This window comes from Trichosurus vulpecula, chromosome 7, assembly GCF_011100635.1.
Source record: "Trichosurus vulpecula isolate mTriVul1 chromosome 7, mTriVul1.pri, whole genome shotgun sequence".
In the NCBI taxonomy this organism is placed as follows: Eukaryota; Metazoa; Chordata; class Mammalia; order Diprotodontia; family Phalangeridae; genus Trichosurus; species Trichosurus vulpecula.
In genome coordinates, this window is record NC_050579.1 from 47,336,604 (window position 1) to 47,360,769 (window position 24,166).

Here is a 24,166-nt window from a genome sequence, read left to right on the forward strand (position 1 = left end):
TTTATTTATTCATTCATTCATTTACTTATTTTTATTTATTTTTTGCTGTGCAACAACCTTTCATTTTATTTTTTTAAAATTTATTTAATATATTTAGTTTTCAGCATTGATTTTCACAAAAGTTTGAATTACAAATTTTTTCCCCATTTCTACCCTCCCCCCACTCCAAGATGGTATATATTCTGGTTGCCCCATTCCCCAGTCAGCCCTCCCATCTGTCACCCCACTCCCCTCCCATCACCCTTTCCCTTCTTCTCTTGTAGGGCAAGATAAATTTCTATGCCCCATTGCCTGTGTATCTTATTTCCTAGTTGCATGAAAAAACATTTTTTCATTGTTGTTGTTTTTGAACATCTGTTTTTAAAACTTTGAGTTCCAAATTCTCTCCCCTCTTCCCTCCCTGCCCACCCTCCCTAAGGCAAGCAATTCAACATAGGCCACATGCGTATCATTATGTAAAACCCTTCCACAATACTCATTTGTGAAAGATTAACTATGTTTTGCTCCTTCCTAACCTATCCCCCTTTATTGAATTTTCTCCCTTGACCCTGTCCCTTTTCGAAAGCGTTTGTTTTTGATTACCTCCTCCCCCCGTCTGCCCTCCCTTCTATCATCCCCCCTTTTTTATCTTCTTCCTCCTTCTTTCCTGTGGGGTAAGATACCCAATTGAGTGTGTATGGTATTCCCTACTCAGGTCAAATCCAATGAGAGCAAGATTTACTCATTCCCCCTCACCTGCCCCCTCTTCCCTTCCTACAGAACCACTTTTTCTTGCCACTTTTATGTGAGATAATTTACCCCATTCTATCTCTCCCTTTCTCCCTCTCTCAATATATTTCTCTCTTATCCCTTAAATTGATTTTATTTTTTTAGATATCATCCCTTCATATTCAACTCACCCTGTGCCCTTTGTGTGTATATGTACACACACACACACACACACACACATATATACCTACATATATACATACATAGACACACACACACACACATATATATGTACACACACACACACACACACACACACACACACACACATATATGCTTATTCCTTTCAGCTACTATGATACTGAGGTCTCATGAATCATACACATCATCTTTCTATGTAGGAATGTAAACAAAATAGTTCAACTTTAGTAAGTCCCTTATGATTTCTCTTTCTTGTTTACCTTTTCATGCTTCTCTTGATTGTTGTGTTTGAAAGTCAAATTTTCTATTCAGCTCTGGTCTTTTCACTGAGAAAGATTGAAAGTCCTCTATTTTATTGAAAATCCTTATTTTGCCTTGGAACATGATACTCAGTTTTGCTGGGTAGGTGATTCTTGGTTTTAATCCTAGCTCCACTGACCTCCCGAATATCATATTCCAAGTCCTTCGGTCCCTTAATGTGCAAGCTGCCAGATCCTGTGTTATCCTGATTGTTTTTCCACAATATTCAAATTGTTTCTTTCTGGCTGCTTGCAGTATTTTCTCCTTGACCTGGGAGCTCTGGAATTTGGTGACAATGTTCCTAGGAGTTTTCTTTTTGGGATCTATTTGAGGAGGCGATCTGTGGATTCTTTCAATTTCTATTTTACCCTCTGCCTTTAGAATATCAGGGCAATTATCCTTGATAATTTCTTGAAAGAGGATATCTAGGCTCTTTTTTTGATCATGGTTTTCAGGTAGTCCAATAATTTTTAAATTATCTCTCCTGGATCTATTTTCTAGGTCAGTGGTTTTTCCAATGAGATATTTGACATTGTCTTCCATTTTTTCATTCCTTTGGTTTTGTTTTATAATATCTTGATTTCTCATCAAGTCACTAGCTTCCACTTGCTCCAATCTCATTTTTTTAAATTTATTTTTATTTTTAGTTTACAACTGATGGTTCTACATAATTTTGAGTTTCAGATTTTCTCCCCTCCCTCCCCAAGACGGCATGGAATCTCATATAACTACCACGAATGACTTCGCATTGAATTAATTTATACACTGACTAGTCAAGTTGCAGAGAAGAATTACGACCAATGGAATGAATAATGAGAAAGAAGAAACAGAACCAAAAAAAAACCCCAAAAACAAAAAGAGAAGAGAAAAAGGCAAGCATGAAGTGTGCCTCAATCAGCATTCAAACTTCATAGTTCTTTCTCTGGATGTAGATAGCATTCTCCATCGTGAGTCCATTGGAGTTGTGCCTGCACCTTGTGTTGCTGAGAAGAGCAAAGTCTGTCAGGGTTGGTCCTCACGGAATCCATATATCTGTGGTTGTGTATAGTGTTCTCCTGGCTCTGCTCCGCTCACTCAGCATTATGTCGTGTAGGTTTTTCCAGGTTGTTATGAAGTCCATATCATCCCCATTTCTTATGGCACAACAGTATTCCATTACCTTCATATACCACAGCTTGTTCAGCCATTCCCCAATTGATGGGCATCCCTTTGATTTCCAATTCTTGGCTACCACAAAAAGAGCCGCTATAAATATCCTTGTACATATGGGTCCTTTTCCCGCTTGTGTGATTTCTTTGGGATACAACCCTAGAAGTGGTATTGCTGGGTCAAAGGGTATGAACATTTTTATAGCCCTTTGGGCATAGTTCCAAATTGCTCTCCAAAATGGCTGGATCAGCTCACAAATCCACCAGCAATGTAACAATGTTCCAATTTTCCCACATCCTTTCCAGCATTTATCATTTTCCTGTTTTGTTATTTTAGCCAATCTGACAGGAGATATGTGGTATCTAAGAGTTGTTTTGATTTGCATTTCTCTAATCAGTAGTGATTTAGAGCATTTTTTTCATATGCCTATAGATAGCTTTAATTTCTTCCTCTGAAAACTGCCTGTTCATATCCTTTGACCATTTCTCAATTGGGGAATGGCTTGTATTCCTATATATTTGGCTCAGTTCCCTGTATATTTTAGAAATGAGGCCTTTATCAGAGATACTAGTTGTAAAGATTTTCTCCCAATTTTCTGCTTCCCTCCTAATTTTTGTTGCATTGGCTTTTTTGTACGAAAACATTTCAATTTAACATAATCAAAATGATCCATTTTGCATTTTGTAATGCTCTCTATCTCTTGTTGGGTCATGAATTCTTTTCTTTTCCGTAAATCTGATAAGTAAACTATTCCTTGCTCTCCCAAATTACTTATAGTATCAGCCTTTACTCCTAAATCATGAACCCATTTTGACTTTATTTTGGTATATGGTGTAAGATATTGGTCTATGCCCAGTTTCTGTCCTACCATTTTCCAATTTTCCCAACAGTTTTTGTGAAATAGTGAATTATCAGCCCAGAAGCTGGCCTCTTTGGGTTTATCAAAGAATAGATTGCTATAGTTGTTGACTTCTCCATCTTGTATTCCTATCCTATTCCACCGATCCACACCTGTTTCTTAGCCAGTACCAGGTAGTTTTGATGACTGCTGCTCTGCAGTACAGTTTAATATCCGGTATGGCTAGGTCATCTTCTCTAGCATGTCTTTTCATTAATACCCTAGATATTCTAGACCTCTTGTTTTTCCAGATGAATTTTATTATAATTTTGTCCAGCTCAGTAAAATAATTTTTTGGTAGTTCGACTGGTATGGCACTGAATAGATAGATTAATTTAGGTAAAATTGACATTTTTATTATATTAGCTCGGCCTAACCATGAGCAACTGATATTTTTCCATTTATTCAGATCTGACTTTATTCACGTGAAAAGTGTTTCATAGTTATATTCATATAGGCCCTGGGTTTGTCTTGGCAAATAGACTCCCAAATATTTTATAGTGTCTACAGTAACTTTGAATGGAATTTCTCTTTCTATCTCTTGCTGTTGGGCTTTGTCAGTAATGTATAGGAATGCTGAGGATTTATGTGGGTTTATTTTATATCCTGCAACTTTGCTAAAGTTGTTTATTATTTCAAGTAGTTTTTTACTTGATTCTCTAGGATTCTCTAAATAAATCATCATATCATCTGCAAAAAGTGATAATTTAGTTTCTTCTTTTCCTAATCTAATTCCTTCAATTTCTTTTTCTTCTCTTATTGCTACAGCTAACGTTTCTAGTACCAAATTGAATAGTAGGGGTGATAATGGACATCCTTGTTTCACCCCTGATCTTACTGGGAATGCATCTAGCTTATCCCCACTACAAATAATGCTTGTTGATGGTTTTAGGTAGATGCTATTTATAATTTTAAGGAAGGTTCCATTTATTCCTATGCTTTCTAGTGTTTTTAATAGGAATGGGTGTTGTATTTTGTCACTTTTTCTGCATCTATTGAGATGATCATATGGTTTCTGCTAGTTTTATTGTTGATATGGTCAATTATGCTAATAGTTTTCCTAATATTGAACCAGCCTTGCATTCCTGGAATAAATCCTACCTCGTCATAGTGTATTATTCTCGTGATGAGTTGCTGCAGTCTTTTTTCTAATATTTTATTTAAAATTTTTGCATCAATATTCATTAGGGAAATTGGTCTATAATTTTCTTTCTCTGTTTTGACTCTACCTGGTTTGGGTATTAGTACCATATTTGTGTCATAAAAAGAATTTGGTAGGACTCCTTCTTCACCTATTTTCCCAAATAGTCTACAAAGTATTGGAATTAGTTGTTCTTTAAATGTTTGATAGAATTCCCATGTAAAACCGTCTGGCCCTGGAGATTTTTTCCTAGGGAGTTCATTGATGGCATGCTCAATTTCTCTTTCTGAAATGGGGTTATTTAGAAATTTTACTTCCTTTTCTGTTAACCTGGGCAGTTTATGTTTTTGTAGATATTCATCCATATCTCTAAGTTTGTCAAATTTATGGGCATATAATTGGGGCAAAATAATTCCTAATTATTGTTTTGATTTCCTCTTCATTAGAGGTGAACTCACCCTTTTCATTTTTGATACTGATAATTTGATTTTCTTTTTTTTAATTAAATTGATCAAAGGTTTATCAATTTTATTGGTTTTTTCATAAAACCAGCTCTTTGTTTTATTTATTAATTCAATAGTTTTCTTGGTTTCAATTTTATTAATCTCTTCTTTGATTCTCAGAATTTCTAATTTGGTATTTAATTGGGGATTTTCAATTTGCTCTTTTTCTAGCTTTTTCAGCTGTATGCCCAGATCATTTATCTCCTTTTTCCCTATTTTATTCATGTAAGTGTTTAGGAACATAAAACTTCCCCTAAGAACTGCTTTTGCTGCATCCCATAAGTTTTGGTATGTTGTTTCATTATTGTCATTCTCTTGAATGAAGTTATTAATTGTTTCTCTGATTTGTTCTTTGGCCCACTCATTCTTTAGAATTAGATTATTTAGTTTCCAATTAGTTTTTGGCTTATTTTTCCATGGTTCTTTATTAAAAATGATTCTTATTGCATCATGATCTGAAAAGGATGCTTCAACTACTTCTGCCTTTCTGCACTGGATTGTGAGGTTTTTATGCCCCAGTACATGGTCAATTTTTGAGTATGTGCCATGTACTGCTGAGAAAAAAGTATATTCCTTTTTATCCCCATTCAGTTTTCTCCAGAGATTTATCATCTCTGCCTTTTCTAAAATTCTGTTTACCTCCTTAACTTTTTTCTTATTTATTTTGAGGTTAGATTTATCAAGTTCAGAAAGGGGGAGGTTGAGGTCTCCCAATATTATAGATTTGCTGTCTATTTCTTCTTGTAACTCCCTTAACCTCTCCTCTAAGAATTTGTATGCCTTACCACTTGGTGCATCTATGTTAAACAATGATATTGCTTCATTGTTTATGGTTCCTTTTAGCAGGATATAATGTCCTTCCTTATCTCTTTTAATTAAATCTATCTTTACTTTTGCTTTGTCTGAGATTAGGATTGCTACACCTGCTTTTTTTTACTTTAGCTGAGGTGCAATATATTTTACTCCAGCCTTTTACCTTTACCCTGTGTGTATCCCCCTGTTTCAAATGTGTTTCTTGTAAACCGCGTATTGTAGGATTATGGTTTTTAATCCATTCTGCTATCTGCTTCTGTTTTATGAGAGTGTTCATCCCATTCACGTTCAGAGTTATGATTTCTATCTGTGTCTTTTTCTCCATCCTATTTCCCCGTTTATGCTTTTATTTCTCCCTTTCCCCTTCTCCTCCTCAACAAAGTTTTGCTTTTGACCGCCGCCTTCCTCAGTTTACCCTCCCTCTTTATTCCCCTCCCTTATCTTACCATTTCCCACTTGCTACTTCTCCCCTCCCTTCTGACTCCCCCCATCCCTTTCTTTCCCCCCTTCCCCTCCTACTTCCCGTAGGTCAAGTTAGATTTCTAAACTTATCAGGGTATGTTATTCCCTTCTTGAACCAGATCAGATGACAGTGACGCTCAAATACTGCTCTTCTCCCTCCCTTCTTTCCCTCTACTATAATATGTTTTTGTGACTCTTCATTTGGTGTAATTTACCCTTTTCTACTACCTCCTTACCTCTTTTCTCATAGCCCTCCCTTTACATCTCTTACTTATGTTTTTTATCTTTACATCAGTTAATTTATACAGGCATTCACAATCTATGTGTATCCCTTTCAATTGTCATAATAGCTGTACCATTCTCAAGACTGACATACATACATACATATATATATATATATATATATATATTAAACATACATATGATGATATAATCCCACATAAAGATACAGACAACCTGCCCTTATTGGTTAATAAGGTTTGTGGGGGTTTTCCCCCCGGTTACCTTTTTATGTCTCTCTTGAGTTTTGTATTTGGAGATCAAATTTTCCATTGAGTTCTGGCCTTTTCATCAGGAAGGTCTGGAATTCCCTTATTTCATTGAATGTCCATCGCCTTGCCTGAAAAATTATGCTTAGTTTTGCTGGATAGTTGATCCTTGGTTGTAGTCCCACCCTTTGGAATATTATGTTCCAATTTCTCCTGTCTTTTAATGTGGATGCTGAGAGATCCTGCGTGATCCTTACTGTAGTTCCACGATATTTGAATTGCTTCTTTTTGGCTGCTTGCAGTATTTTCTCCTTTAGTTTGTAGTTCTGAAATTTGGATATAATATTTCTTGGTGTTTTCAGTTTGGGATCTCTTTCAGGGGGTGATTGGTGAATTCTTTCAATGACTATTTTGCCCTCTGGTTCTAGGACCTCTGGGCAGTTGTCTTTGATAATTTCTTCGAAGATACTGTCAAGGCTCTTTTTTTCATCGTGGATTTCCGGTAGACCAATAACTCTTAAATTGTCTCTCCTGGATCTATTTTCCAGGTCAGTTGTTTTCCCAATCAGATATTTCACATTTTTTTCTATTTTTTCATTTTTTACATTTTGTTTTACTACTTCTTGGTGCCTCATAGATTCATTAGCTTCCACTTGCTCAACTCTAATTTTTAATGAGTTAGTGTTTTCATTTTGCTTTTGAGTCTCCTTTTCCAATTGGTTGATTTTGCCTCTCAGGGTGTCACTTTCTCTCTCTAGATTCTGAATCTCCGTAGCCATTTCACCAATCTTATTCTTTAGGGACCTGATTTCATCAGTGGATTTTTTTTCCAATTTTTCTTTTAGTTCCCTAATTTGGTTTTTAAAATCTTCCTTTAGCTCTTCCAGCAATGCTTTTTGGGCTGGAGACCAGTTCATATTACCTTTTGAGGTATCCAATATACCTACAGTGTCATTGCTGTCCTTTTCCACATTGGTATTTTGATCATGCCTGTCTCCATAAAAAGAATCTATTGTCCTCGGTTTTTTTGTGTTCTTCTTCATGTTTGTTGGTTTGCCTTTTCCTGGCTTTACAACAAATGTCTGCCTTTGGGGCTCAGGGCTCTCTGTCCCAGCTTTCTTATTCTGGGGGTTGTGAGTCTAGAATTATAGCCTTCAGTTTCCTGAGGTGTGGGGGAGGGGTCTGGCTCCCTGACTTCTCACTCCCTATGGGTGCTCTCCAGCAGTGTTGCTTTTCAGCATGGTCTCAGCTGTTTGTTGTTTGAGCTGATGTCTGGCACTTCCCCTGGGGGAGCAAGATTACGTCTGGGTTCCTGGCGTTGACCCCTGCTGACTCTGCCCCTCTGGGACTGATGAACTTCTACTATTTGACCACTGAAGCCCCACTTCTTTCTGCTCTGTTCCAGCATTCTTTTTTCCCCCTGAGGAATTCTCTGGGTGAGGAGGGGAGGGATTAGAGTTGTTTACCTGGACATTATGTCTCCTGGAAGTTCAAGAAGCCGAGTTTCTGGGCTGCAAGCATCAGGAGTTGGTGTTTCCCAGCCGGTGGCGTTGTGCTGCCTCTCGTTGCTTCCACAGACTGCCATCCTGTGTTGGGAGTCCTGGGGATCTCTGCCGGTTTCGGGCGCCCAGCTTTCTCCCAGCCTGTCTCCCATGTGGATTTCCCGACCGGCCGCTTCCGCTTTGGTCTGGAGCAGCTCCGCACCGAGCACTCTCTGAGCCTACAGATTCGTGCCTTTGGCCTTTCAGACTCTCCGGGCTCGGAGATTTGCCCCACGCAGACTGCTTGCGGTTTCTAACTCTCTCAAATCTGCTCAAATTCACTTTTTTATACGAATCTGACAGACCTTGTGAGAGAGCTCTGGTAAGACGCTGCTTTCATGCGGCCATCTTGGCTCTGCCCCCTCCAATTTCATTTTTAAGGTAGTATTTTCTTCAGTGGTCTTTTGGACCTCCTTTTCCATTTGACTAATTCTGCTTTTCAAGGCATTCTTCTCCTCATTGGCTTTTTGGAACTCTTTTGCCATTTGAGTTAGTCTATTTTTTAAAGTGTTGTTTTCTTCAATTATTTTTTTCAGTATTTTTTTGGGTCTCCTTTAGCAAGTCATTGACTTGTTTTTCATGGTTTTCTTGCATCATTCTCATTTCTCGTCCCAATTTTTCCTCTACTTCTCTAACTTGCTTTTCCAAATCCTTTTTGAGCTCTTCCATGGCCTGAGACCAGTTCATGTTTTTCTTGGAGGCTTTTGGTGTAGGCTCTTGCACTTTGTTGACTTCTTCAGGCCATATGTTTTGGTCTTCTTTGTCACCAAAGAAAGATTCCCAAGTCTGAGACTGAATCTGGGTGTGTTTTCGCTGCCTGGCCATGTTCCCAGCCAACTTACTTGACCCTTGAGTTTTTCGTCGGGGTATGACTGCTTGTAGAGCAAAGAGTACTTTGTTCCAAGCTTGAGGGGATACGCAGTTGATTTCAGAGCTATTTCTATATAGCCAGCTCTGCCACCCCAGCACTTCTCCTTCCTCAAGAACTACCAACCCGGACCTGATGCAAATCTTCAGCAGGATCTTCACTCCTGCTCTGATCCACCACTTAATTCCTCCCACCATGTGGGCCTGGGGCCAGAAGTAACTGCAGCTGTAGTTCTGTAGCTGTACCTCCCCTGCTGCCCCTGGGGCGGTGACCGAACCGTGAACTCTGTCCCCCCGCAGCTTTTCCCACTAACCTTTTCTGTTGTCTTTGGTGTTTGTGGGTTGAGAAGTCTGGTAACTGCCACAGCTCACTGATTCAGGGTGCTGGGGCCTGTTCTGCCCGGCTCCTGGTCTGGCTGGTCCTGCTGCCTCCCATGCTGAGCTCTGCTCCCCTCCACTCTGTGCGTGACAGACCTCATCCAGTGACCATCCAGGCTGTCCTGGGCTGGATCACTGCTTCCCTCTGCTATTTTGTGGGTTCTGCAGTTCTAGAATTTGTTCAGAGCCCTTTTTTATAGGTTTTTGGAAGGACGTGGTGGGGAGCTCACCCAAGTCCCTGCTTTCCGGCTGCCATCTTGGCTCTATCTCTCTCATTCACTTTTAGTCTCTTCCTTTTGAATGACTCCTCCTCTCGTTGTTTAGTTATTCAGTCATGTCTGACTCTTTGTGACCCCGCAGCATGCCAGGCCCTTCTATCAATGCTCATTTTTGTATGAAATGTTCCCTTGATATCTCTAATGTTCTTGAGGAGAGCTCTTGTCTTCTCCACCCTATTATTTTCTTCTATTTCTTTGCATTGCTCCTTTAAGAAAACCTTCTCTCTCCTTGCCATTCTCTGGAATTCTGCATTCAGGTGGGTATGTCTTTCCATCTCTCCTTTCCCTTTTGCTTTCCTTCCTTCCTCATGTATTTGTAAAGCCTCATCAGCCATTTTGCTTTCTTGCTCTTCTTTTTCTTCGGGATGTTTTTTGTTGCTGTCTCCTATACAATACTGCAAATCGTTGCCCATAGTTCTTCAGGCGCTCTATCTACCAGATCTAATTCCTTAAATCTATTCTTCACTTCAATTTCATATTCATAAGGTATGTTATTTAGGTCATACCTATATGGTCTGATGGTTTTCCATTTTTTTTTTGGCAATAGGATGCTTATGATCTGAGCTACATCTGAGCTATGACTGTATAGAGCTACTCCACCTTTGACTGCCAAGTATATTGTCAATCGGATTTCTATAACAATTAGAACTACCCCAATACTGACTGGTCTGCCTCTGGGTAGGGTTGGCTCCTCCTCACTTGAGGTGTTTAAGCAAAAGTCAGCCGGACCCTCATCGGTGACACGGTAGAACAGATTCCATGGGCTGCCTGGGGAGACAGTGGGCTCCCTATCATACGCCATCAATGTTGCAGAAGGCAATTCCTGTTTATGCAGGAGTTGGAACAGATGATCTCCCAGGCCTTTTCCAGCTTTGTGAATCCCATCCTCTACAAGAAGCCTTTCCTCTGAGGATTTGTATCTTGTTTGTAGATAGTTATTTGCATGTTATTTCCCCTCACCCCTTCCCCCTTCAGACCGGGAGCTTCTTGAGGGCAGAGAAGCTTTTTGCTTTTGTCTTTCTTTGTATCCCAGCCCTTAGTACAGGGTGTATGGTATGTGCATAGTACGTGCTTAATAAGTGAATACTATGTACATGTTTTATAGATCCCCTACTAGAGGGTAAGCTCCTTAAAAACAAGGACTCTGTCCCGTACCACCTTTGGATCCCTCCTGGTAACTGAAATGGTAGATAAGAGTAAGCGCTTAATAAATGCTTGCTGAATTGAATTGTTGCTCAAACTGATGCGCTTTGTTTTTGAAAGTCATGTCCTGAAATGAATTATTTTCCCTTTTGGGAAAAAAAACCGGTGGATTAGCCTCACGGACAAGCCAATATGAATGAAAAGAAGGATCAGAGATAGAGTATTTAAGCTCTGTTGATGGTGGTATGAGGACAGACAGTCATATGGAGGACGCGTGAACTTCTGAAAGTGGCAGAAAAGGGTAAAAAAGAATAAAAACTGAGTTACCTCAGAAAGTAGGACATGTAGGTATATGGGCAGTTGACAGCCCCAAATCCAGAGAGCAGGGCCATGAGGGTGACCCCAATCACACCCACCCGGCTGATGAGTTGTTCGATGGACAAGATCCCTGGAAAAATGAAGTCATGTTAGTGACATAGCCACTGACTTCCCCTTTACTGTAAATGGAAAAATTCACCTGGGATTCTTAAATCCAACATTTATGAAGCCCATGGAGGTCTGCAATGCACTTTAAATTGAGGGTCTGATTTAATTCTCATGATAACCCTGTAAGGGAGGTAGTACAAGCATTGCTCTCCTCATTTTACAGATAAGGAAACTGAGGCTCACTGAGTTCCATAACCTGCCCAAGGTCACACATCTGGGAAAGGTCAGAGGCAGGGTCTAAAACTCAGGCCTCTTGGGACTCTAAGAACAGGGCTCTTTCCATTACATCACAGTCAATTCAGAATGCCAACTCTCAATTATCTGTGTGCAAGGTATTTGCAACAGGTAATTTTTAATCTGTCTGGTTTCCCTATCCAGTGAGCTTCAGGGTTATCTCTTTTCACTATCAACTGGTATTCGGGGGAATGCCAATTATTTTTTAAAAATCTTACTAGAAAAAATTGAAAAAAAAATTATGAAGATAAATCAATTGCAGAAAACAATCATATCCAATATTTAGTCTCCAAAGCCAAATCATTTTTGGACTATCCAGTGTTCTGATAATAGTGTTATAATCTCACATTCTCTCCATATATATGCATATACACATATATATCTATATATTTACATGTGTATATTCTGCCTGACTCTATTACGTGCTTTATCAAATATAGTTTTAATATCTTCATTTTTATCTTAAATTACTCCAGAAGACAGCCCTATTGGCTGATTCATATTGTTCAGCACACACACATACAAATAAACACAAGTACACACGCACACACATAAATGGTTCTTGATTCAAGATTTTGTCCAGGATTCATTTTCATATTTGGATAAATGGTCAAAAGATAAGGAAAGGCTATTTTCAAAAGAGGAAACACAAACTGTTAGTAATCAATTAAAAGTGATCAATTTCACTAATAATATAAAAGATGCAAACTCAAAGACTCATCAAATTGGCAAAAATAATTAAAAGCCACAAAACTCAATGCTGGCGGGGTTGTGGGGAGACAGGTACATTCATTCACTACAGGAAGAACTGCATAATGGAATCTTTTTGGACAGCAATCTTGCAGCATGCAATAAAAGTTACAAAAACAATCATACCCTTTGACTCAATTCCATTGTAGGGAATGTACCCTAAAAGTATTATCAAAAACAAAAAAAAGGGCTATCTATTAAATATTTTCATTGCAGAATTATTTGTAAATGCAAAAACCTCAACATTAAATATTAGGGGAATGGTTAAATAAAAGAACATCAAGTATGAGAAATATAAAGAAATAGGGAAGGACCTTTTTGAAAAGTGAAAAACGAAACCAAACCAGAAGCAGAGAATACATCTTGTGACTCCATAAGAGAAAAATGAATGGAAACTAATGGACCAAAAAATCCTGAGATGTACATGGAATAACTAAAAAGCTGTTATGGTAGATCATAGGTTGGAATTCCATTTACTTAAATGATATTCAATCCATTAGAGAATAGTAATGGACTTAGGGTGCAAAAACAGACATATATTTTTGTATTCAGCCATTGACAGAATTCGTTTTGCATGATTATGCATATCTGCAATAAGAAGTTTGTTTTTCTTTTTTCAAGAGGTGGAGGATAGGAGGGAGAAAAATAGGTTTCTATTAATTTTTTAACGGGGGGGGGCCGTGCTACTGATATAAAATGTGTGTATCCTCACATGAAGTCACTATAGTATCAGTTTTACTTTGTAAGAGATATCTCATACAGTAGAAGTAATCTGTAAATGTTTGAAACCTAAAAACAAAACACATCATTAAAATGAAAAAAGGAAAAAATTAAAATGTAAATAATTGCAAAGAAAGTTTAATTGGTTCAAGTTTAATATTGTTTATGATGAACAGTCTTTATAAAATGAAGTTGACACCAGAAAAGATTTCTGGAAAGTTTTTCTTTTTTTAATCCATGAGTAGTAATGCTTACCTTTCTCAACACAGACTCATCCACTGAGGTAATATTGTACTTTCTATGGCAACAGATAATAGTTCGGTCCTGGAATCATTTTTATATCATCTAGGGGGCAAGATGTTAACTTAGTTCTAAAACAGGAGGTCTTAATTGAGGAGTTCAATGTAAGATGCAAGATGAGGAAAATGCTAAATAAACTGCCTTTCTCTGGGGAAAAAAAAAACTAAAAAAGGCCTAAAATGAAATCACTCACCATGTTTTGGGCTGAGGATAGGAAATGGATCTCCTAACTTCCAGAAGAAGTACATGAAGGTCAACCACAGGCCACAGGAAAAAAGCAGTCGTTGTCTGTGCACTAAGATAAAGGAAGTGTGTTAGGATGGGAGGCAGGCTCAAGATACACAAAAGTTAGGCACTTGCTCTACTTAGAAACCCAGAACAAACCAATGACCTCTTCCTCTCCCATCCACATAAGTTTGCTATTCAAGCAGGACAACCCACTTTTTCATGGAAGACTCCCTACTAATATTTGAGGGTATATAGGGAAAAAAGGAGAAGGGAAATTTGGCTGACTCAGAGGATAGGATTGCACTTGGGGAGAGAGAGAAATAATGCTGGAAGACGGAAGGTGTGGTAGAACACATGAGATTCATTCACTTCAATATTTACTGAGTACCTACTATGTGTAAGGTACTATACCAGGCCCCCTCTCTGCAAAAAAAAAGGGGGGAGATTACTGAAAGTAAGGAAGAAAAACACAGCTCTCAGATGGCCTCAGTCCCCAAACATGCTTGTCCCAATCCACACCTTTGGGGGCTCAAACACTCACGGAGTCGGATGTTGCTCACAATAAAATAGCCGATGTAGAAAGGCACCATAAAAACAAGGATCAGCAGAATTACGCACAAATTCAATTTCCAGTGAAAATAACGGGAACTGAAATGAAATTTGGAAAGGGTCACTGGCAGGATTACACAGTTAGTCTAATTTCTCCCCACAATTCACTGCCTCCCACCGCTGGCTTGACGATAGTCAAATTCAACAGCCGGCAGAATGCCAGGAAGCAGTTCTATCTGCTCTGCGGGAGGCACACAATAACCTCTGATAACATCCGATGCTCCCAAGTGCATCAATTAGTTGTTTGGGATACTATTGCTTTGGCTGTATTGCCACAACTTCAAATGTCAAAGGCAACACCTGCTATGGAACTCCTGGTGGGTCACATGACCTTGACTTTCATCCCTGGGAGTTCTGTTCCAATATATGAATGAAAAAGAATCAATCATGTACACCATAAAGATTTAGAATGCTTTTACAGTTCTAATCTCTAATACCACTGGACATTTGAGATACTTTTATATCCTTCTCCTAATTGCTCCACAAGGGAGACTAAGGTGATTTTTCTGAAAGGGAGCACTTTTTCAATGATAAAACTTTCTGTTTCACACAAAGAATACAACACTGGACTCTCTATGAATAAGGCCAATTGGCACACAAAACTTACCTGCTATTGAGCACTCCCAAGATTTCAAAGATGATGAGCTCAAACATGGTACAGGAAAAGGCAAAGGTCACAGAGAAGATCACTTGTACAACATACTGGCGTACCTGTCAGGGATGGGAAGAGACTATGTTCAGCTCCAGCTAAAAGGAGGCCAGAGGAAAGGCCTCCTCAGCCCACGCGCAGCAGAAGCCCTTCAGTTAAGGGAACAGGATGGCATTCACATGAAAGAATAAAAGGGAACAGGCAAGAAAATCATGATGTGATTATTATCACTTAATTTCCATTACATTTGTAGGGCAGGTTGCTATATCAGTCCTTGTGGACGGAGAGTTTGAAGCAAAAATCATGAAGCTATCGGGAATTCAGGAAATATCAGAATATCAGGAAATCTGCAATTTGGATATGTGCAAGCAAAGAGGATATCTGGTTAATACAGGAAGGGGCTCCTTATCCACCCTAAAACTGGGGAGACCACAGGTGAGTTCCAAAACTTTTCAAAGGAGTTTGGGTTGTTATTTGAAAGACCAAGGAATTTTTGTTCTAATATTGCAAAGTAATTCAATTTTTTGTATGTAGCCAGGAGAGGACCCAGGTAATATGTGGTACATACTGTAGAAAGAAAAGAAACCAAAGGAGAAAAGGCCATTTCAGCATGTCCAAACTCAAACCCAAGATACTAGGCCAGAACCAGACTAGAAGCAAAACAAACACCACCAATCTCTACTGCAAGAGTATTTAAGGTGGGGACTGTGAACCTGTTTTAAAAAATATTTTGATAACTTTATTTCCATGTAATCGTTTTCCTTTGTAACAGTATGTATTTTGTTTTATAAATTGAAAAACATTATTCTGAGAAGGGCTCTGTAGGCTTCACCAGACCACCAAAGCGATCCATGACACATAAAATGGTTAAGAATGTCTGCCCTGGTGTACAACACTGGGTGAAGCCAGGTAGCCTGGTAATTAACTGGAAGGCCAAGTCAGTAAATTAGAAGCTGTAATCACAAGGCTATGTTATGCTAATAATTCTCTCTTGTGTCAGATTTTAGATATATGACATATGATCATGAAATCACTTTCCTTGTCCTTGGCTTCTGAGCAATTCACAACTTGTATTCCTTCTCTCTTACCAGCAGAATCCAGTTATCTTTTGAGATTTGAGTCGTGTAGTCCACATTGGCCTTAAAGTCATATTATTTAAAATGGATGTATAAGTAATAAAATACCACTCATAGTCTTAATGTGAGATGTCTATGCTAATATTGACATTTTCATCGTTCTACTCTAAAGCTAGTTCCAATTCAAATCCTGGCAAGGAAATGGATCCCTTCTCACCTCATAGTCCTTGAACAACTGTCGCATGAAGAACAACCATCCAAAGCCAAAGAAGAGCACCTGCAGATGGGAAAAAGATCAAGGCTGGGATGAGGAGTGCTGAAAGTGACTGAGGCTCTCACTAGCATGTTCTATGTTCAAGGGTCTAATGTTTAGATGGCTGGAACAATGAAACTTTTTCATGGATTGGAGGTTCGAAACGTCCCCTGGATTTTGCCCCCTACACATGACACATCAATGAAAACTCTTAGCACAGGGAGAAGAGGTTGAAATGGCTCTGAACTTCAGAAATTGGGTTCTTAGCCTTTTTGTCCTATAGATTACTCTGGAAGTCTGGTGAAGCCCATGGATCCCTTCTCAGGATAATTTTTAAATGCTTAAGATACATAGGATTACAAAGAAAACCAATTATATTGAAATGCAATTTATATATACACATATATACATACATATTGTGTATATATGTGTGTATGTATGTGTTGGGATTTGGGTGGGGGTGGGACGCCGCTTAGGGCTGGGTGGAGGGTGGGGCAGGGACTACAGCTTTCCGGGTATAACGCTTTTCCGGGTATATCGCTGGGCGGTGCCGGCTTAGGATGAAGCCCGTCCATATAAGGCAATGTTATAGCTCTCGCCACTGGATTGGCTGCAATAGGTTATATAATGTACGGGGATAGGGGAAGAGAGCAGAGTCGAGCAGTCGCCGTGGAAGATGTACCAATAAAGACCGTGAGCGAGATCCTCTGGCGTTCTGTCTGGTGAATTCCGGTCTGGGTGGAGGCCAGGCCGGCCGGTGACGACCGAAGGCTCGGTGTAGGAGCAGAAGAGGTCCCCCGGGGAGGACTGCCCGCGACCCCCGGCCCAGGAAGAGGCCTAGGGGGAACGCGGCATGTATGTATATGTATGTATATTTAAAGTTTATAGACCCCAGGTTAAGAACCATTCTAGGGCATGTGTTGTTATATTTTATTTTTAGGGCAAAACAGAATCACGCAGTTGGTTTTGTAATAATATAGTAATAAAGGAGTCAGTAGGACTTGTATTCACCAGAAACTTCCTATAGATGGGAACAGAAATTTTAAAAGACCCTTAATTCAATCCAATTTAACAATCACTTAATAAGCACCTACTTTGTGTTAGGTATGGTGGTATGCTGGGTATGGTGGACGATTTCAAACATATATAGTTCCTACCTTTATGGAACCTTGTAGGTTTGGTTGGGAATATTATACATGTACAAAAAATTAATGCAAAATAATACATAAGAGAGAAGGCAACAAAATCATCAATGAGCAACGGATGCATTGGGGGAACTCAGGTAGGCTGTGAAGGAGATAGCATTTGAGCTGAATGAACAAATGGATAAATTAAAAAAGCATGGTTAGTATTTCCTAAGTGCCCAGTATGTGCTAAGTTGGGGATACAAATACAAAAGCAAACACAATCCCTGACCTCAAGGAACTTACATTCTGAAAGGAGGAGATAAGACACATAGGGGATTGATGGCCAGGCACGTTGGAAACTTACAGGGGACAGTGTGTGAGGTCACAAGGAATAGCCTGACACATCCTTTTCAGGGACAATGACAGAGTTGATGGCTGGGACATAAGGGGTGAAAAGAAGTGAAAGAAGTTGGGCCTTAAAGGATGGGTACAAACCCAATAGGGTGGGAAGGCATTCTGGGTAGAGTGAAAATGTGAGCAAAGGCCAGGAGACCAGGTGTGTATGGTGTCTGTCCACAGCATAGAAAGTAACAGCAGTCTGGCATGAAAGGGAACTGAACACGTAAGGGAGGAAAGGTCCTGATACTGGAGGACCTGGAACACTATGCGAAGGAATTAGAACTTTATTCAATATGGCCAGCGATTCTCAAAGTATGGTCTGCCAACCCCTAAGCAACCCCTGTCAAGAAGTCTACTATGTTCATAGTTATAAATACTAAGATGTTATTTGCCTATTCAAACACTCCTCCCTTTTCCAAATACAGATCTCTGTGAAGTTGGATTTTCTTCATATATATAATGACCAAAACAATATATTGCAACAGACTGAATGCATAAGCAAATATGAAAATCAGATCATCTTCTACTATGCCAGACATTAAAGAGATTTGCAAAAATATATAAAACAATACCATCTTCTCACTAAATATTTTGAAAACATTTTTTATAGAAAACATCATTTATGTCAACATATAATGGATTTTTGCTATTATAAATGAATATCTAAAAGCTATCAGCAATTTTTTCATAAAACATTATTTATATTAACATGTAATAAGTTTATGATTTTTTAATGAAAAAATAAATGCTTAAAATTATGTTTTAATTTCTATAACTATAAATATCAGTAGATATAACCTACATAAACAAAAACTCTGGGGCCTTCAACAATTTTTAAGACTACATGAGCCCTGAGACCAAAGAGTTTGAGAACAACTGTAGAAGGCAAGTCTCTCATAGCCCAGAACTTCATGGTTAGCCGTTTATAACAAACTGACGACCTTTATTTGAATATCTTAGTGAGGGGGAAACTTCCTCCTGAGGCAGCTCGTTTCTCTTTTAAATACAGTAGATTGAATTCCTAGGAAGCCTTTTCTTATAGGAAGACCACATTCACTTCTTCCCAGCTCTGCCTTCTGAGGCCAAGCAGAGCTGTTTAAAGGCTCTTCCACACGATGGCCTTTCAAATACTTGTTATGGTCCAGTATGACCAGGATCTGTGCACAAGGAAGGTGAGTCTGACTATGGGGCCAGGATTGGATCGGACTGGGGAGACAGTGAAGGCAGGAGACTGTGGGAAGCTGCTATGGCAATAAGGTGAGGTGCCAGGGTATTGGGAACAGTGGGAACAGAAAGGAGACTGAGGGGAGAGATATTGTTTAAGGAGAATCAATCTGACTTTGGAACTATATGAATCCAAGGGGGGAGAAGAGGAAGGAGACAAGGACAATATCAAGGTTTTAGAATGCTGGTGAAATGAGCTGAAAGAGCAGGAGGAACAAGTTTTTGGGGAAAAGAAAATAAACTTGGCTTTAGACATGCTGAATATAAATGTCCAGCAGGACAATCTGATAAACATTTAGCCTGCAGGTAGTTGGAAAATTAAGTCCAGAGCTCAGCAAGGAGGTCAGGGGTGAGCAAGTTGCATGGAAGTCACAGGTGAAGTAGCAGGAATGAGTAAGAGATGCCAAGGAAGGAGTATCTTGAGAGAGAAGGGTTGAGAGGAAAAAAAAAACCCTTGGGAAACATTCACCTTCAGGAGTCACAAAGAGAAAAAGAGGATCGTGAAGAAGAATGAGAATGGGCAGTTAAAGAGGTAAGAGGTAAATCAGGAGAGTATATACTTTGGAAACTAAGTGTCAAGGAAAAGAGAGACTGAACAATATCAACTTTGGATTTGGCAATTAGGAGGTCACTGGACCTTTTATTAAAGACCCGGAAATGATGTCCCTCAATGGTAATGGCTCTTAGTCTTTCCTGAGACCACTTTTGCTGAGGAAGCAGGTCCCACAGACCCCTGGCTTCTATTTGTCGCTGTTAAAAAGAAAAACAATTCAGAGGCAGATAGTAGGGGGACTGTAGCAAGGTGAAGGGGAGTCAGATCAGTACTAGGTGTGATCTCTATGTGTGGTGGACCAGGTGTCTCCTCCCTCCTTCTCTGGGCCTTTTTGTGGTCTCTCTCTTCTCAGTGTGGAACCCAGCTCTTATATGGGACTCTAAAGAAATGCAGACATATCCTTAAATAATAGAGACTATGTGTATTTAACTTACAAGAGGAAGATGACTGGGGTTGGAGAAGTCAGGTGAGAGGAATTAGGAGTAATGCATAAGATTGGGGCAGAAGTTCAGAATGAGAAAGTTAAATGCTAGACAGATGACATAATAAGAATAAGAAATAGAACTATGGACACAAAAAAGGAACTAAAGGTCACAAGGCTATAAGAGAGCACAAATGGACAGAAAAGGAAAGGAAGCAGGGAAGAAGATGAAGAACAGAGACAGATACTTGCCCATTCATTTCAGGTTCTTTTAGTATCGAAGGAGGAAGTTCTGGAGAGCTCCAGAAGTGATGAATGATGAATAAAGTAACCAGGGACTGCAGTAAGAATAGAACCAAAGTAAATATGAATTCTGGCAAGACTAGAGAGGGCAACTAGAAGGTAAGGCAGAAGGAAAAAGTAATCCCTCTGTTAGTACTGTAAATAAAACGGAAGTTGGAATGTGGAGGCTTAAGAGCAGTCAAAGAAATGGAATTGACAGAACTTTGCCCTTGGAAGGAGTTGAAAATTACACTGTACTCTGGAACGAATAAGTCACAAATGGCTGGAAGTAATAGAGGGCATGAGTGAAGTATGAACTTCTGCTACAGATGAGATGTCTAGGCTGGAAGTTACCAAGGGTAAGTAGAAAAGATGACAGGTCCCAGGGCGGAAATAAGGATGATTGGAAAAGACACCTTTCTTTTGCTGCAAACCTCTCCCCATGTTATTATTTGATTTGGCATACACTTACACAAGAAATTCATGTAATTATATATTCTGGAGAGAGCCTAGTTTTATGTTGGCACTCAACAGTTATTATAATGAAGAAATATCTTAACAACAGCTTGTCAAGGAAGGGCATTTTACTGATAGGAAAAAAAGGAGAGCTTGGATGAGGGTTTAGGCCATTTAGTGACTCTGGTCTGCTGGATTTTTTCCCACTGCACCACACAGTCTTGTAGGTTATGAAGTGTATGCAGCTTCTGACCAAAATAAGCAACAACATTTTCTTAGTTGTAAAATAGGGACAAGCTCACAGATTTAGAAGTGGAAGGGACGTTGCAGGTGCTTTGCAAAGGGTTATACAAATGCTAGCTATTACTACTACCACTACTATTACTACATACCACCTAGAGAGTCCACCCAGGAAAGGCATGAAGGAAAAATTGTCTAGAAAGCAGGACCTGTATCCCACTCTCCTGGCACCCATGGTTATCTCTCCCCCCTCCAACAACAAATCACCCACCATTTTCTCCAGGTACCATAATGACAAAATAAAAGAATCAGGCAGGAAAGACTGGAATGAACATCCACAGCAGTGGACTATGCATCACACTCAAGTGGTGCATGGAGGTTGTCAAAGCATAGGTGGTGGAAGTGAATTCACAATGAATCAGAAGAGGATTCAAATAGAGTGAAGTATTAGCATGCAGGTGGAAGGTGTAGTGGGTAGAGTACTGGGCTGAAGTTAGGAAAACTGGAGTTCAAACCTGACCTCAGACACCTGCTAGGTGTGTGACCTTGGGCAGGTCACTTACCCCTGTTGCCTCAGTTTCCTCATCTGTAAAATGAGCAGGAGAAAGAAATGGCAAGCCATCCCAGTGTCTTTGCCAAGAAAACCCCAAATGGGGTCACAAAGTGGACGCTACTGAAAAGAATGAACAACAACAAGGAAGGAGGAGGGGTTCCCGACATAAACAAAACCTCATCCCTGTACAGTTTGAAAAGACTCATCCTTGCAGCACCGCCTAATTCGTGAAAACAGAAGTTGCTTGCTTGTCCCTAAGGGAGAGTGGACGAGTGTGATGCAGGGCTCCAGAAATGGCATTTCATATTCTTCTATTAGGCAACACTGTTTACTCCCTGTTTCTGACTCAATCACAAAGGACTCCTAGGGTGCCAATCCACAGCTTCGGTGCTGTTCTTGGACAGCAGCTCTTTCCCAGCCAAGCCCCCGAATCACGAGCTTCTCTTATAAATGCCAGTCTGCAAGGGTCTGCAAGCCGAGTCGCTGGAGGGCTGAAGTCAAAGGCTCAGCAGTTGGGCTTACAGAATTGGCTGTGGGGAAGTTTGGGAATTGATACCGACACTTTAGTCTTTTGTTTAAATCCCGACAGCCACCCCGAGAAGTGGAGACTAAAATTAGTTAGCTTCGTCTTATAGATGGGGAAACTGAGGCTCAGAGTCCCTTGCCCCCAGCACCCAGCAAATAAGCGTCCAGGGCAGGGGTTCTACCACCTCTAGGTACGGCGCTCTGCCTCTGGTCCTCCCTGGGATGGATGCTCTCAGGTCGGGGGAGGATGAAGGACAGGGTCAGGAGGTGGGGGGCGGGGGAAGGAGAGGAGGGTAGCAGAGGGAGGGAGGGAGGAACGAGAGCCAGAGGGCGAGTGTTGACCCCCGCACCCCACCCCGCCCTTACCCTGCGGAAGAAGCGGTGGGGGTGGGAGCGGTGTACGTGGGGGGAGGGGCGGTTGTCCTGGGAAACGGGCGGGGAAGGGAGCGCCTCCTTACCTGGGAAGTGACCATGATGCTGGAGTCGATTAGGAAACTCATGATGAAGCTGTCGGGGAACTCGATCCCCCGCCGTCACGGCTGCTACCCGCTGCCTCCCGCTCTCCGGCCTCGGGAGCCACTCACAGGCTCGGGACCCTGGCCCCAGAGGCCGGCGCCATTGCTCCAGCAGTCAGCCACCGGGCAACCCTTACGTCATCGAGCGGCGTCCTCCGTCAGCCAATCAGCGGCCGGAAAGGAGATAATAATGCCCTCCCCCTCTTTCTCTGGGGGCGGAGAAAGTCTACGAGTGGGCGGGACAGGGAGGGAGGCCTGGGAGAGGCGGAAAGGCAGGAAGGCGGGGAGGGGGCGGGGCTAGTAGGGGAGGTGGTGCTGGGAGAGGGGAGGAAGTACTAGGAGAGGGGAGGAAGTACTAGGAGAGGAGGAGACAGTCCTATGGAAGCCACTTGAAAAGTTGTGCACCGTTGGGTTTAGAAAAATATGCAAAGACTTGCATGACATAATGCAAAGTGAAACGAGCAGAACCAAGAGAACGCAGAGAAGTAGCTGTGACTGACTAAGCTATTTTGAGTAATATGATCGTTCAAATCAACTACCAAAGACTTATGAAGGAGAATGCTATCAGCCTCCAGAGAAGGAACGTATTGTATGATAGCTCCACATATCTATATCGGATGTTGGCCTTCTCTAACCCGGGGGTTGGGGAGGGGGAGGAGAAGGAGATAATTCGAAACTCAAAATAAAACCAAAAAAAAAATAAGAGAAAAAAAGGCAAAAGTTATGCAGGGCGTTTGCCGATTTTAACCCCTTGGCAACAAGAACCAAGTTCTGAATTGTATTAGCACCTAAGTGTCAAGGGGTTAAATAACCAGCACAGAGAAAATGTACTCTTGGTTGTAGTATTTGGTAGAAATGAAAGGGAAGGAAGGTGTGCTACATGTTGAAGGGTCTGTGGACAACAGAAGAAGACAATGGGGAGAGGATGAAATGTCACGTGAAGTCTTCAAAGGCTTGCACATATCCTCCATCGTAGCCACCATAGTCTGCAAATTCATCTTTCATGGTAGCCTTTAATTCCCCTCCAGGAACCATACCTTTCTTACTCTTTGGCTTTGCTTGTTTCTGTTTTCTTGTTTCTTATTTTTTTTTTCACTGTCAATAAATTGGTGATCTTTTTCAAGTCATCCATTTCTAGTGGCATGATCACTTCTCTATTCTTGGAAGCCATGTGCTTCCTTAATGTAGTCCAATATGGCACTCACTTTTTTGGCTGCCACACCACATTGCTGACTCATACTGAGCTTGTAAAATCTACCAAACCCTTCAGCTTTAGTGGAACAATCACTATCTAACCATGCCCGTCCCTCTTATTATACTTGTGAGGTTAATTTTACAGACCCAAATAAAAGGCTTTACATTTATCCTTACCAAACTTCATTTTAGGTTGAACCCAATGCTCTGATTTGTTAAACTCCTTTTGGTTCCTGATTCTACCACCCAAAGTGTTTACTATCCCTCCCAACTCTGTTAAATTTGCAAATTTAATGAGCATATCATTCATGTCTTTATTCAAGTCACTGAGAAAAATATAAACAGCACATGGCCAAGCATAGATCATTGGGGTACTCCACTGGAGAACTCCTGATATGATATTGAACAGTTAACAACTACTCTTTGAATCTAGCCATCCAACAAGTCCCAAATCCCTCGGATTGTATTCTTGTCTAATCTACATCTCTGATTTCTCCATAAA

General features: G+C 40.5%; 1 protein-coding gene across 2 annotated transcripts in view; it reads right to left on the reverse strand.

Annotated features, from left to right (window-relative positions):
• Positions 1 to 22,697, reverse strand: part of GPR89A (G protein-coupled receptor 89A) — a 42,151-nt gene extending 19,454 nt beyond the window's left edge. The window contains exons 1-7 of one of the 2 annotated variants that reach the window (XM_036768812.1): positions 22,414 to 22,589; positions 16,140 to 16,199; positions 14,805 to 14,908; positions 14,130 to 14,236; positions 13,554 to 13,655; positions 12,467 to 12,499; positions 11,198 to 11,318 (exon numbers count right to left, since the gene is read on the reverse strand). In XM_036768812.1, the coding sequence (XP_036624707.1) occupies positions 11,198 to 11,318; positions 12,467 to 12,499; positions 13,554 to 13,655; positions 14,130 to 14,236; positions 14,805 to 14,908; positions 16,140 to 16,199; positions 22,414 to 22,455 (569 nt within the window). In that variant the 5' untranslated portion in view covers positions 22,456 to 22,589. Of the gene's footprint in view, positions 1 to 11,197; positions 11,319 to 12,466; positions 12,500 to 13,553; positions 13,656 to 14,129; positions 14,237 to 14,804; positions 14,909 to 16,139; positions 16,200 to 22,413 lie in introns of both variants that reach the window. The other variant, XM_036768813.1, reaches the window with a different exon arrangement.
• Between the last annotated feature and the right edge of the window lie 1,469 nt (positions 22,698 to 24,166).